The sequence below is a fragment of the Sinocyclocheilus rhinocerous genome, unplaced genomic scaffold (genome assembly GCF_001515625.1).
Source record: "Sinocyclocheilus rhinocerous isolate Xijiao unplaced genomic scaffold, SAMN03320098_v1.1 scaffold690, whole genome shotgun sequence".
Classification (NCBI taxonomy): domain Eukaryota; kingdom Metazoa; phylum Chordata; class Actinopteri; order Cypriniformes; family Cyprinidae; genus Sinocyclocheilus; species Sinocyclocheilus rhinocerous.
This window is the reverse complement of record NW_015654492.1, coordinates 379841-396233: the sequence shown is the minus strand read 5'-3', so window position 1 is coordinate 396233 and position 16393 is coordinate 379841. Positions and strand designations below refer to the sequence as shown.

The 16393-nt window shown below is 37.5% G+C and overlaps 1 protein-coding gene across 1 annotated transcript in view; it reads left to right on the top strand.

Annotated features, from left to right (window-relative positions):
• The window catches only part of LOC107717141 (zinc finger CCCH domain-containing protein 3-like), a 69744-nt gene extending 54007 nt beyond the window's left edge, over positions 1 to 15737 (top strand). The window contains exons 9-12 of the mRNA XM_016523806.1: positions 4063 to 4194; positions 10466 to 10629; positions 10906 to 11075; positions 15313 to 15737. Of these exons, the coding sequence (XP_016379292.1) occupies positions 4063 to 4194; positions 10466 to 10629; positions 10906 to 11075; positions 15313 to 15383 (537 nt within the window). The 3' untranslated portion in view covers positions 15384 to 15737. The remainder of the gene's footprint in view (positions 1 to 4062; positions 4195 to 10465; positions 10630 to 10905; positions 11076 to 15312) is intronic.
• Positions 15738 to 16393: the final 656 nt, after the last annotated feature.

Here is a 16393-nt window from a genome sequence, read left to right as displayed (position 1 = left end):
AGTGGCCATATGTGGTAGTATCAGGTTACTGTCAGGGCTTGCTGGCCTGTGGGGTGATAATTAAAGATACTATGTCAGGTTCTTAGCTTCCTCTCTCAGGTTATGTTGGTGTGTTACAGTCTCAATATCTGTGAGGCATTCCCACTAGGCAGTCATGGAGACAGGTGGAGATGTGATCGGTATTGAAGCAACATGTGACCCATCATATACTAGTCTAGATTCTCCTGAAGTGAACATTACGATCTAATTTCTTACCTACCCGTCTCAGACAGGCACACACTTGTGCATGGTCATATTTTTCATGGTCATGATTCTTTGGTCTCAAAGTCTGCCTCCTCACCTTGTTAACCCATTTAGTGTTTGATACAATTATAGTATATTAATAATAGTATAGATATTGTATTTGCAGAACTATTGTCAGATATTTTTGGTTGCAGAATGCATTGTTGGTCCAAAAGTATCCGACAACAGCAGGATTGCAGAGATGTAAGAGATAAGATGTTACTAATATTCGGCTGGTCATGTCATCCAATGACAGCCAATATGTAGACTGACTCTTCATGAATAAAATAAGTCAGAAATCTGTATATCATGTAAGTGTACATTATTTTAAATATTTGTCATAATCAGTATTCATTTATTTCAGTAGAAAATTATTTTAACATGGTTCAATAAATTTACAGTTTCAGGGTTCCCATGATCATGGAAAACATGGAAATATAACTGTTTTCCAGGCCTGAAAACTTGTGAAAAATAATAAAATCGTCAATAAAATAATAACAATAAAATATCTATAATGAATATGCAATTTAAATCTGTTAGCTAGATTCTGCTCGTGTAGCACTTATGTGGAGTTAAATTTGCTTGCAAGTCAAATTGATGCGATTTATGAGTGAATGTTTATTTTGAGTCGGTTGCTTTTAAAGGGGACATAACACACAGTTTCTGCCAATCTCATGTTAATCTTGAGATTCCTATCGGAGATCACTAATCTCCGAAGTGTCTTTAGTTTTATCAGATTTATAAAAGACAGTTACAGCTTTACGCTTCACTCTGAAAACAGTCGAGCTCCTGGAGGCGTGCCGTGGGCGGAGCTAAAGAGTCATGAGTGTGCGAAGCTTGTGCGTAGCGGTCGTCTGCAAGCTGTGACATTAGCCGGGTTTCCATCCAAAGTTGCGAATTTAACTTATGCGCAAAATTGGAATATCGCATAAAACATTTGCGAACAAGCACTGTTTCCATCCAACGAGTCAGAGAGAACAAAATCGTCACTTCCTGATAAACTGGCACTAAATATCACTAAGAAAAGTAAGAGAAGCCACTGAATATAATAATTCTCAAATATAATAAATTACTTGCGCTTTGAGTGAGCAGACGAAACACAATAAATGCGGTCTTGCTTTCGGAGGTGAATGTCAGCTGTTTGGGAACGCAGTCGTGGTAGACCGTTCTGGGAGGCAGTTATACAGAAATACTTTGACGACAGATTTTGCTCGGGCACTTCAGAATGACCATAACAACATTTCAGATGCTGTGTAACAAAATCGGTCCACTGGTTAGTCAGGTTATGCTGTCCCATAACGCAAAAGTCACATGACTTTTTTGAACGCTCATGCGGGATTTATTTGCAAAATGCGTTTTCCAATTCTCATTATTCGCATTAACCCTTTTTCGCACAAGTCAAAAACCACCTCAAGCGAGCGTAAAAACTTATTTTCAAAATTTGGCGTTTCCATCACTCGTTTCTCATGCGATACTTCAAAATGTGCATTAAAACAGGGTGATGGAAATATAGCTATTGACATAAATAAAACAGGAACAAAAACTTAATTGACTTAAATTTTATGTAATTTGTTTATAAAACATTCGTCACCGAAATGCCGAGAACAAGCAAACACGCTTGCACAACTCGATGCACAACGTTGCCGCCCCGGAGAAACAAACTGCATCCATTGTTCTCTTAACGCTGGGTTCTTTGGGAAGCTGAACAAGGTTATCTTTCCCGCACAATCAAAAACACACTTCTTTGGTGACATTGTTGATTTCGTGGTCTAAAAACAAAATGACAAATCCTTCTCGAGCAAGTCATGTGCAGTGCTGCCGACGACTTCCGTAACCGAATGAAGCACGTTGATGGCTGTGCTCTTGCTCTCGCTCTGGTTGATGTGTGCGTGCTCTTCCGGGAGAAGTGCTCATACAAGGAATTCCGCCCTTTATGACGTAATACAGGGCCATGCTCGGGGAAAAAAAGAAAAAAAAAACTTTCCGAAACTTATACGAACCCTGAAGGAGTGTATTTGGCACCGAAATACTCCGTCATACGTCCAACTCTTTTTTTTTTTTTACTGTGGCCATGTTTAGCATGAGAAGCCAACTATTTAACCGTGTAAATAAGTCAGAATGCATGAAATGGCATTAGACCTTCCCTTTAATGAATTGTTCAAACTGATTCACAAAGTATTCTAAATGATTCAGCTGCAGATCAAGACTAGCAGATCCAGTATCCAGTCATTACAATTAACTGGAAATGTCCTGGAAAAGTAATGAACATTTATTAGTCAAAAAAAAAGTGGGAATCTGGTTTTGTTTTGTTTTAAACTTTGTAAACCGTAAAGATCCTTATATAGCAAAATTGAAAAATTAACTGGTGTGACATCATTTCAAACAAAATAAGGCTAAAACGAGTTTGTTTCACGAGTTCAAAACAGCTTGCCAGAGTGAGTTACTTCCGACACCTTCAAACTACTATTGCTGTGGGGTTCCACCACCTTTGACACAGAAAACTTAATTTCCTCCATCGCGTCTGTTAAGGTCAGACATCAGCGAGTAAAAACATCGACACACTGGAGAGCTGCTTTCTAGTAGAAATTGAAGTTAAAATTCTAATTGAAAGTGACACTGACTCTGTTTTTCATGTGTAATATTGTAAAGCTGATTGCTTTTAAGCAATCTTTTGTATAAAGCGTAAAACTTTTTTTTATTTTACCCTAAGCGAAGAATGAAAAACAAATTGGCTGTGAGTATATCGGGGCCTTAAAGTCCTTCTAGTATAATATGAATGTAACATAGAAATACAAATGATTTATAATGACATCAGGAGTGGTAAATTAAGAGGTGTATAAATGACAGGAATAGAAGTGCCAGTCCAGGTTCAGTAAGACACTGTCTGAAACTTTCCCCACACTTCCTTCTCACAGTGAGGCACCTGTTTCCATTGTTTGTTTGACACAGAAAAAGCGCCTCTGAGAGCGTTCACTTACTGTAAAACACACATACTTTCTCTCTGCTCCACTCTCTCCCTCCCTTTCTTCATATTCTAACACTTGTTCAGACTTTTGCTTGTATTCTGTCCAAGGCCCTACTCAACCAATACAACCCCAACCTCCCCCCCCGCCCACCTCGTGGCTAGCGTCCATTCCCCTCCCCTGCACATAAACACATCATGCAGGTGGTACGAAGCCCCACTTGGGTCAATATTTCTGTTGCAGTTAATTAAGCAGAAATTATATGACCCCCATGGAAATGAGATTCCACTTAAGAGGGCAGCGGCTCCCCTCTCGCTCATTGTGTGTGCGAACCTCACATTCTTTTTTAAGACCAGAGAGCACTCAGTCACGTTCAGATTATTCATACATGCAGATTATATTCACAAGGAGTCGGTGCAAATCTGTGCCATTGACACATGCACATAATTACTGATTAGACAGTGTGATAAATGCGTGTTTTGACAGGGGCATCAATAGATACGTGATATAATACAGGTGCCATATGTGTGTAACTCACTTACTTTTTCCATCACTTAATTTATATTGACACACATCTGTTAGAAAGTGAATTTAAAGGCTAAGCTGTATTGTAACTGCTCTCATTCTTTCATAAGTTCTTTGGTTTCTCAAACTAACCATATTCATTCACACTCATTCTGTTGTTCAGTGCTGGAGATTGGTTTAATGTTTGTGGCTACTCGAGGTTTAAATAAAGTTTGGTTTATTTTAAATTGTTTGCATAGATCCCTAAAGTCAATTTCAAGTTCTAAGTCGCTGTTTCGTTCTTTCTTTGTAGATGCCTGTGTGCTCGTACTTTCTAAAGGGGATCTGTAATAACAGTAGCTGTCCTTACAGTCACGTCTATGTGTCTCGCAAAGCCGATGTGTGCAAAGACTTTGTCAGAGGGTACTGCCCTCAGGGAGATAAGGTAAGACAGTATGATTATTTCTATGCAAACACATGTTGATTGAAAATTAAATTAGGGGCAGATTGACTACTTTTTGAATCTTGAATTGCTTCTATGCTTCTATGTTATAACATTTGCCACATGTCATGGAATAAATATATGACAATATCCTTGATCAACATTTTTTAGTATATAATTTCCATTTTGTATATTTTATTTTTTGAAAACTCTAAAATGCTTGGTGTGATGTAATGCCAGCTATATGGGGCATACAATATTCTTTGCTATAAAAATGAAAATGAATTGAAATAAATGTTTTAAAGAAAATCTTTTCCTTATTAATAACACTTTTATTTAGAATTTATTATAGAGGGGAAGTTAAACAACTAAAAAAAATTAGCTCTTCAACCCTGGAAATGTACCCACATGTATTCAAATAATGTTGTGGTAAATGGTGCTGTTATGGAGAGAGAACAACTGCGAATAGCGTTTGGCAAATAACACGTGTGGTTCAACTTTCAGGTCATCACTGTCAACTAAATTTATCTCACTTTTACTTGCATCCACATAGATGCTGTAAGGTCCTCATTATTTTAGTGTACATGTAGTTTGACATTCATAACATTTGTTGGATTAAAGTGCTTTGCAGTTGATGACAGTTTTATAGGTTTTAATGAATGAATGCCATTTATTGGTGATGATTTTTTGCAAGAGATTTAAATAGAACTCTGAAAAGTTGACCGTGTTCCTAATGTTATTCTGAACCTTCATCATGGTGCTTATGACATTTGCATTTGGTTTCCTCCATGTTTGTGAGTGAGTGAGTGACATATATTAAGGGCAGTAACAAGAGAGGACATCATGACCCACATTTAACAAGTGTTTACCAAGTGTCCTTAATCTAGCAGGTTCTAACCCATCCGTGACCTCTATCCTCACCCCAGCTTTGCCCCACACACACACACACATGCTTTTCTTGTCCCCCATCACACCTGTCCCTCAGTCTCATTAAGCCGTAAAGGAGCATACAAACCTTCGCTTACATGACACAGGTGTAGCCACAGTCATGTTGTAGTACTTATTGCGTTCTTGTTTTCATCCAATTTGAATACATGACATTGTATGACCTGTGCTAGTCATGTTCTTTGTTATATTTTAGAAATGTTAGCTTAAAGGAATACTTCACCCCAAAAAATTTAAATTTGCTCACCCTCAGGCCATCCAATATGTAGATGATTTTGTTTCATCATCAGAACAGATTTGGAGAAATTTAGCACTACATCACTTGCTCACCACAGGATCCTCTGCAGCTGAAAAAATAATCTGCAAGTAATAAACATTATTATTATTATTAATATTATTATTATTATTTTGTTACAAACACACAACTTTTCACTTCACAAGATGCTAGGGTGAGTACATTTTCAGCTAATTTTTATTTTGGGGTGATCTATTCTATTAATGCATTCAGTAATGTTTCTTTATTTAAAATAAATTGTAACACTTTATAATAAGGTTCAGTTCATTACTAGTTAATTAGGCATCATGAACAAAAAAACTTTGATTTGTACACGTTTAACATTTAAGTTGCATAAATTGACATTAATTTATAAATGAACAAACATGAATCAAGTAAAATTGTACATTTATAAATGAATATTTTTGAGATACATTGAATACATTCTTTAAAAAAAGTGTTAAAAACCAAAAAACTGACACCAAACAAGTTGTTAAAGGGTTAGTTCACCCAAAAATGAAAATTAGCCCATACATTTTATTTATTTATTTATTTATGCATTTAGTTGTAAACAATTATGTTTTAGCCATTCCGTGATCTTTAATATTGAACTTGTTAGCTGATCAGCAGCTTGAGCTGCACTATTAGAATTTCCCATGAGCTGCACTACAGTTGTACACGGAAGCAGCTCCGGGCGGATGATGTATGAGGTCGACTTTGCGCATGTGCCGCTCAGAAGTGACAAACGCAGAAGCACAGGGGAGAGATCAAAACAAAACAACGGTCACTTATTAGAAGTACAAAACGAGGATTTGTAAAGAAGAATGTCAGAGGATTTCGATATAAGCCAAGAGGAGACTGGTTTTCCTTTGCTAAAGTAAGGAAACTTTTTTTTATGGATGGGCGCTTTTTATTTAACTTCTTTTGGACTGATGCATGCAACGCCCGCTGAGTGGCAATAAACAGCTTGAAAGATCAAAGACCATTTTTAATATAACTCTGAATGGATTCGTCTGAAAGAAGAAAGTCATACACACATAGGATAACTTGAGGGTGAGTAATTTATGGGCTAATTTTCATTTTTGGGTGAACTAACCCTTTAAATACACAAACACCAAAAAAAAAAATTCACATGCATTGGCAGCAGAAGACTTGTCATATCAGTAGCCTAATAAAAGCACTTTAATGTCTGTGTGGGTCGCCTCGTCAGGGTGTCCATATTGAGATCACACGACCAACCGAATAATTATCTCTGTATGCCCTCTATTATCAAACAATTTCCAAGACAACTGCCATGTGCACCAATAAAAAAAAATTACTGAGTGCCTTTTTTTTTTTTTTAGCTGTAGTGACATTTTGCTATAGATTTTAAAGCGGGAAGCTTTTGAGATGCTAACATAATTCATAAATGCCAAAGCAAAAGGGATTTATTATTTTAAACTGACAGTATGCGTCCCTTCATTGTTTTTCCGCAGAAACTTTCATCGCCGCCCCAATTAGTTTCTTCCTCTTTGGATGACAACCGCCATTTGCCCCAATAAAAAAAAATTTCTGAGTGCCTTTTTTTTTTTTTTTAGCTGTAGTGACATTTTGCTATAGATTTTAAAGCGGGAAGCTTTTGAGATGCTAACATAATTCATAAATGCCAAAGCAAAAGGGATTTATTATTTTAAACTGACAGTATGCGTCCCTTCATTGTTTTTCCGCAGAAACTTTCATCGCCGCCCCAATTAGTTTCTTCCTCTTTGGATTTGTCTCATTCTAATGAATTGTTTCTCCGCAGTGTTTTCTGCTTCTCCCATCTTCTCTCTTTGTCTCTGTCTGTCTCTTGCTCTGTTTTTTTTCCCCTCCATTTGTTCTTCTTTGCTTTCCCTTCATCGTAACAAATGCATTCTCTCGCTGTCAGGGCTCATTTTAATATTTGGGGGGAGAATGAGAATATATAAGAAGAGATATATTAATATTTATTCTATTATCTGAAATGCTTAGGTCTGTAATTTTGCGCCGTCCCAAAAGCACTGTCTTAGATATGATGGATAGCACACCATAATTATGGACGTAAAAAAGTGCTGATGACAGCAGTACAGGCGAGAGGCCAGGAATGGATACGCCAGCAGAGCAAGGGTTAAAGTGCACTCTCATCCTCTTCATTTCTCCCTCTGTTCGTTTTCCCCTTCTCTGGCTCACTCTTTCTGTCTGCCATTTCACATGTTTTTCTGTCCTGTTTCTTCTTTTGTTTGCTGGACACATCCATTCACACCTCATCCTGATCACTCTTCTTTTGATTCTCCTTCTCTTCCTCTCATTCCTCTATCACTCTGTCACTATTCTCATTTCCTAGCTCTTTATCATAGCTCACACCACCATATATTCTTTCTGTCTCACTCTCTTTCTTGCTTTCGGTCTCAGTAATGTAAAATGTGCTGACTCTTTCTGCTTTGTGGCCAGTAGAAAGCTCTTCTAATAGGCCCCAGAGACTTCCCAGCCTTTCTTAAATCAAGTGGAAAATTGTTAACTTGCTCTGATATAAAGATGTTCCATCCACTTCTCTTTTTTTTCCTCTCACACTCTTCTCTTTTCTCTCTATTTTGCTGCTTTTATGTAAATTAGAATGAGAGAGTGTGGTTGGGGAGGACTCTGGCTTTTGTGTTTTCTTTGCCCAGATCACAGCCGTGAACATCAAAGTTAATGAGCCTTCTCAGTACTGCGTCCACCTCCCATCAGTGGGATTTTCTTCTAATTAGATATGATTCCAAATAGCCAATCAACTTATAAGTTATCTAAGATTTATATCATCAATACTTTTCATATTGGAGCTTCCATTTTTTTTGTGTTCTGCTGAAGAAAGAAAGGTTTGGAATAACATGAGGTTGAGTAAATGACAATATTAATTTTTTGGCTGAACTAACCATACTGGTCTGATTTAAGTTGATCTCATAAACCAGACTTTGGATTTTACTGGCCAAGAACTCCTCCCACTTCGAAAGGGGATGAAAGAGGCAGGTAAATATGTCAATGCTACCACACTAATATACTGCTGTGTAACAAAATGTCAGCACTTTCAAATAATAAGATTCAACAAAAGAATATACAGACAGCAATATGGAAATCCAAATTTTATTTACGTTAGACAAAGCTCTTGAAAAAGATTTGATGAAAAAGATGTCATGAACCTTGCAAACTGGGGGAAATAGTTACTGTAAAGAGGCTACTGTAGCAGCTTGATAACTAATAGCCAAAAACTTTTTCTTCATGAAAGACTGATTAAAAACTTTTGCACCCTAATTTCAGGGTGTAGCATAGCAGATAACCAACCAACAAGTCTGAAATGGTGAATTCAACCAGCTCTGGCCATCTTAGTGGTCAATGTGCATCAAATAGTCTGTTGGCAGCTGAGAGTAGACTTGGTGGATGCAGTCAATGTTGTTGAATTATAAATGCCCCAGAGATGCCAGTGTGATAGCCAGGGCCCATCCAATACACCATATTGGCCATGACATAGGGGCCCAACATAGCAGGGGTTTTTTTTAAGCAGATGCCAAATACATTGAGTTAGTAAAGACAGAAATGTCAATGGTGTTTCTTTTAATTCAGATCATTGTAGAAGATTTTTAAAAGCAACTGAACCATTTTCTGACTATCGGTTTTCTGATGATTAGGAATACCTGGTATTTATATTGTGCTGTGACTGGCTGAATGGTTAGTCAGTTACCAGTTTACCAGTCAGTTACCACTCTTTCAATCAGTCTCCTATAATTGCATAAACTCATATCTCATCTCAAACTCATATAAAAAGGAAGAAATGTAAATTAAATGTGGACTTTTTAAGAAAAAAAAGAATAAAACTTGACATTTTCCCCATGAACTTAATTATATAATATTAAAGGTCAGACACACAATTAATAATAGTTTATATTGTTGTTACAGTGTCTATGACATAAAATTAAATGTTTTTGTTTTTGTTTTTAAATAGATTTGTTTTTTTGTTTGTTTGTTGTTTTTTTTTTGGTGTTCTGCCTTGTCTTGTTTTTGTTTGTTGGTTTTTCTTTTGTGAGTTTTGTTTGTTTTTGTTTTTGTGTTTTGTTTTTTTTTGTTTCATTTTGTTTTGTTTCGTTTCATCTTGTTTACATCATATCTAGCTTGTACTTTTGACCTCATAAAGGGCACCCAGGATGCATTTAACATAAGGCTTTATTAGGGGTCTTGATAAGCATTTTGGTTATCTAAAAATGTGGTGCCTGTGGTGCTAGACACTGAAAAAACAGCAATCATATGTGCAACAATTAAAAAAGTCGGCCAGCTGGATTACTAAAATATGTTTCCTGTGTGAACGGTCCCTGAGGGTTTAATTTAACACAATCTGTCTGGTTTCTGTATCTCATTTCTAAGCACCACAAGATAATACCTAATGCTGTAAATTTGGTAATTTTAGGCCGCTTGTGGCTCTGACCTGATCCCTGTTTGGGAAAGTGTCTATGGACAGTCTGCCCCAAGGGGTGACAGGGGGTCCACAGTGTTCCCGGACACACGATCCTTCAGCCACCCTTCCTTCTCACACACAGATACAGACTCTCTCTCTCTCTCTCTCTCTCTCTCTCTCTCTCTCTCTCTCTGTGTTTATTTCTGGAGCAACATGCCCCACACTCGCCCAGTCTCACACTTATACACACGTCTCGCGCTCCTCACCCCATAGTGGGGTATAATTAGCTCCTCTGACAGGTGGGAGGGATCGGGTCTCCCGAAGAATGAAACGACCAATTTACGCCCAAATTACACGGGCACACAGACACTCTCACCTACTCTCACTTACACACACAAACACATGCTCACCTTCTCTCACATATCAGATACATGCACCTACTGATGTGTGATCACACACAAACACTAATTTTTGCTAACTTCAATGCACTCCTACAGAGTGTGGCACAGATGAAATCTCTACTTGATTTTAACTTGACAGTGTCCCACATGTTCATAACCAGCCCATAAAACATCCATTGTCAATCTGGATATAAATAGAAATAAAGCATTAAGAATGTTCTGCTCTCTTCACAGTGTAAGAAGAAGCACACGCTGGTGTGTCCAGACTTCTCCAGTACCGGTGTGTGTCCACGTGGATCCAAATGCAAGTTGCACCACAGACAGAGCTTGAAACGCTCCGGCTCTAACGCAAGCTTTGAACCAGCCAAGAAAGCCTGTACTAGAGACATTTTAAAAAGGTCAGGATCAGGAACTAATATAACATTATGATTCTTAATTGTCATTGATATACGGTTGGTGTTCCCTTTCATCTTTCTGTACTGTTGAAAAAAAATTATCATTATAGTTATGATTTATTTTAATAATTATATTGTTATAGGGAAGTGACTTGAATAACCATGTAAATCTGCCATAAGCATGCCGATCATTTATAAATTTATTTGAAAATAAAATTAAATAAATAAAATCTTGTTAATCTTATAAAAATAGGTGATCAGGATGATTTGCCTTTTCAGTTCGGAGGATGTTCAGACTCTTCAGACAGAGTCCATAGAGGCAGATGAGGGCCCGTCCAGCTCGGGTTCTGAGAAGCTGCCTTCCTTCATCTCCTTGTCCACCTCTCCTGACATGTCAGAGAACCCTGATACCCCAAAGCTCCCTCCTACTGCAGGCCCACAGGCCAAAGGTGTGTACTTGTATGTCTAGAGGACTTTAGATTGAACAGATTCAGTGTAAAATAATAATAATTATAACATACAGTAGATGAGATGCATACATTGGCCCTACAAAGTATATGAACACTTAAGCTACACTTAATGTATAATATAAAACCCGGTAGTACTTTAAAGAAAGATAACAAAACATTTCACAAAAAGACACTTACATTTGCTAGGTTTTAAATGATAATTATGTTATTAAAGGGGTTTTTCACTGTTTTTTTTCTAGGCTTGATTGTGTTTATTGGGTGCAGTCTAATTTTGTGTTAATGCTTCGTTTTTTTAAAAACGCATTATTTTTCACATAATTTACCTTTATTCCACACCGCTTTGTCCCTTCTCTGAGAAACGCGCTGATCATTTCCTGCTTTTATGAAGCCCCTCCCTCAGAAATAGGAGAAGGGCTCTGATTGGTTAGCTAGCCCAGTGTGTTGTGATTGGCTCAACCGCCTCTAGTGCACGTCTAAACGTCCCGCCCCTCACCTCAGCGGCATGTGGAACAGTTCGTTGTTGGAGCTGAGCTGAATGAGAGAGAGAGATGCAGACAGGGGGACCCGAGGAACAGTATTAAGAACCGCTGCTTTAGAACATTGATTTTGAAACTTGTGAATCCATTAGAATCGTTAGAAGACAGAATCGCGATTCATATATGAATAGATTTTTATGTGCACCTCTAGTTTTCTCTTCCTCTTCTCTAAAGCAGCGCAGCATGGCCTCGCCCCCTTTGCTGCCTTTTCCCGAGGGCGGGGTTTATCTGGGTTTGTTACGTCACAAACCTGGGAAGTAACTTGTTATAGTCCCTACCAGCTGTTTTTGTAGGCATTAAACTGCCAGAATTTTAAAAGACGATATCTCCATTTGCATTGAACTGTCAGCTTCGTAACTTTGCAGATATTGTTTATGCTCAAACAGCAACATGACACACTAACCAACGTTAAAAAGTGAAATCGCAATCAACCACCCCTTTAAAAAATAAGATAAAATGTTTTTGGGCACTTTCAGGTCCATAGTTAATGTGATGATACCTACACCTGTTGTTACTCTGCTTGGATGCCTGTGGAAAAAAATGAGGAAATTAATTAATATGCCCACCAAAAATAGGAGTAAGGAAAATATGGCTCAGAAAAATCAACTTAATTCTAAGAAAAGGTCTTGCAAAATTTGATTGCAGATGCCACTTGGATTGATGTTTTTGTGTCTAATGCATTGCAATATATTGATATAAATTTAAAATAGTCTTGTTAAGTGTGGCTTAAGAGTCCAAATACTTTTCGGGGTCACTGTATATATAAAGAGTAAGGAGGTAATAAATATTTATGGAGTACATAGTTGGGTTACTTAATACGCAGTGATGGGGTTAATAATATCGAGGGGGTTTATATTATTTAAGAGAGGGGCTACATGAGGTATATAATACTGTGGGGTTACTAATATTTAGGTTTGTTGTTAAGGACAGGCACAGCTGAAGCTGGCATGTCAGTCTTACTGATAGAGGATTAGAGGAGAGGGGCCCCTATATTCTCACACACACACCAGCCGCACCCTATGGAACGGTGTCTTTCTCTCTCCACACTCAAAAAGACAAACCTGATATACTGCCCTCACACAAACTCACACACATGTCATGTACCAGCAAGAAATGATCAGCTTCTCTTAAAGGTTCTGAGAAACTGGTTCTAACTTTTTAGAATCCATCTGAACGCTTTTCAACTGTTCAACTTCTCCTTTCTCATGCTTTCATACTTCCTTTCTTCAATTAGTTACAAAACTCAAATTGAATTCAGCTAGACACACTTTCCTGTTTATCCCAACAAATGGCCAAGCAAAGCGCACGACACTGACAAGGTACGCGATACAGTACGAGACCAAACGCCATTAGTTACAGCAGAACAGAAACTGCTGTGATTAACCTCTGACTTTACACCCTAACAGTGTATTTTCACAGTCATATGGTCATACTGAAGCGTGGCATACACTCATCTCTTCTCTATACGTAAACACTTAAACATGTATACCATGCATGTAGGGTTTCCTTCTATTTCCAAAGCTTTCATGAGTGATGGCGTGTTTTCTGCATCATGTCTGCGTATTTGTACAAATTTATGCTTGTTATACATACACATCCCTCTGCCAACTTCCTATTTCTCTCATGCCAAGTTCCAGAGCAGTTCCCCTTTGGGATCATTGATGGCAGCCCTGTGTCTCAGAATAGCACAGGTGCCCACCAGACCACCATGGCTTTTCACATGTCACTTTCTTATCCTGTTGTCTGAAATCATCTGCTGCATACAGACTGAAAAAGTGCTGCTCTCAAATTCACCTCTTCAAAGCATGAAGTTTTTTGATGATTCTGATTCTGTACGATTTGGTTTCAGTTTAACGCGTTAAAAATATTTAATGTAATTAACAAGAAGTGCATTTATTCAGTCGCAGAACGACTGAGAACGGGAGACGTTTCAGACGCGCGCTCCTCTTCACTTCGGTGCCAGGTGCGAGTCAAGCGAGCGCGGAAACGGTACTGTGCTCGCAGCACATGCTCTTCAATTGCTCGCGCAAAGGCGCCGGTGCGCGCTGTAGCCTCTATCCTTTCATATCAAAGCGCGAAATAAACTACGTGCATGCAATGTCGTGGTCAGTTAAGTCATGAAGTTACCAAAAAGGCGATTAAAGCTGCCTTAAAACTGTGCATGTAATATATTTTATATGAGTCACATTTAAGAACATGTCTCTGAAATGGTTTTCAAAACTGTCCTGGAGCAGCCCAGCACTGTCTCACTCATCTAACACACCCGATTCAACTTGTCAGCTAATAGAGACTTTAAGACCTGAAGTGTGTCAGAAAAGGTAAAAAGAGTTGAGAGAAAATATGATGCGTGTCAGATCCGCGTCACGTTCAGCAGCGGAAGCTCTTAAAGAAATAACAGGCAAAATAACCTAATAACCAGCTGCTGTGATGTCTATTAATCAAAGGACGAAGAAAGAAAAAAAAAGAGTAAAAAAAATTACTTTTATAGCTTTAAGGATTAATCTATATTTAATTTAGAATTTAGTGTTTGATAACTTGATAACTGCTGAAGGGCACAGGTAAATATGACATTTATTATAATGGGTTTATGTGAAGATTGTTTTAAGTTCACTTAAATTAGAAGTTATTTTTTAAAGTCTAATAAATGTTAAAATTGATAGCTCTCAATTATACTGTAGTGTTGAATGGCTATAGTCTAACTATAGTCTATAGTTAACTATGGTCAATGGTTAAATATTGGGTGGGGGGCAATTTTATAGAGAAATCCGTAGTATTGGTATCATTGATACTGGCCTTCAGTCATAAAAAAGATGTCATTAAACAAATATTTAAAAATATACAGTTTTTATGTTGTTTGTACATTGATTTGAAGATTGAATGTGAAATTATTGCAATATAAAAGTATATTTAACTTTAATGTTAGGTGGGATTAATCACGATTAATTTCAGAAAAATGTGCGATTAATTAGTAATTTTTTTTAATAGATTGACAGCACTTCTTTTTTTTTTTTTTTTTGGTTCCTAACCCTGGTACGGTTATACTGTTGCCTCCTCCTGGTACAACCACATTCACACCAACAGCAGTTAATTGTTACTAATGACAGTTTAACTCTCACTGTGAAGATTGTGGCCGTCCAGACAAACTTCTCTCTGCTTTGCATACATTTGCCCATAACTCTGCATCACTGCCTTCTCTTTCTCCCTCTGTCTCTGTGCTATCACTCACCCTAAGACAATCGCACTTTCCTGTGTCACTCCTCTATCAGTAAAAACAGAGCGATAGCTACTCCTGCCATTATATAGCAGGTGCTATTTATTTCTTGTCTGTCTGTCTTGGTTTTACAAATCAAAGTTTCCTCTACTTTCACTTTTAGCTTCAGTTACTGCACTCTCAGAAAAAAAGGTACAAAATCTGTCACTGGGGCAGTACCTTTTCAAAAGGCACACCTTTGTACCTAAACAGTCCATACTGGTACCTTAAAGGTACATATTAGTACCTAAAGTGTACATATTAGTACCTAAAAGGTACATATTAGTACCTAAAAGGTACAAAAGTGTACCTTTTGAAAAGGTACTGCCCCAGTGACAGCTTTTGTACCTTTTTTTCTGAGAGTGTGCCGTGTAACCAAATCATAATTTCCTTGAGGAATTTTTCCTCTCCTTTCTTCTCTCTATTACAGGAAAGACACTACATATCAAGCCACGATTCTTATCTACAACCCGGACAGAAAGCTTGTCAAAGGAGGGCTGATGGTGGGTGTTTTAATCGGTAATACACCATAAAACATTTTTTTACTTAATTTTTACTTTAAAAATGAGAAATTCTCCTAAACTTGTTACAAAATGGTTTACAAAGACATCTTTACTTGAGACGTCCACAGCTACTTTTTGGTGTGAAGTCATATGTTTGGTTTCAGGAAATGCAATTCTAAGAATTGATTAAACATTTCTCAGAATATGTTCATAAATGTTCATATTACAGAACTGAATTTATGCATTATAATCAAATACTGTTCTGAAAAACTGCAGACGTTCACATTCTTGAAGTTAGTTTCAAAATATACGGTAAGTGTAATTCTCAGGGATTTTTAAAATGGCATTTCTGCAGTGGTTTGTTATGCAAATAAATGTAATGTTTTCAAATGTAAGCTTGTGAAAATGTTTTTTTTTTTTAATGGAAATTACTAAATAAAATTGCTTTGTGATTTGCACGACTGTGTCTTTATTTGGAGCGTGTTTGCATACATGAGTGAGTTTAACTATGCAGGATGGAAGAAGAAATTTTCCAGTTCTTTAACCATATTTAACCAGTTTTTCAGTTATTAAACCATATAACATCACAAACCACTTCACTCCCAAGTTGTTTTCTGAATAACGATCATTTAACGTGAAAAGTATCGGCATTTCTCAACACGTGTTGTGAGGCAGGTGGATGTAAAGAACATCGCTCATGGCTGCATGTCTGTCACTGTAATTGAGTCTTAAAGGGGTCATATGATGCTTTTTTAAAGATCATTATTTTGTGTATTTGGTGTAACAGAATATGTTGACATGCTTTAATGTTCAAAAAACACATTATTTTTCAAATACTGTACATTATTGTAGGTCCTCTATGCCCCGCCTCTCTCAAACGCTTCGTTTTCTACAAAGCCCCCTCCTTTGACAAGCGCAGTCCGCTCTGATTGGCCAGCTGACCCAGTGCACTGTGATTGGCCGAACACCACAAGCACGCATCGGAAATGTAACGCCCCTTACCATAAT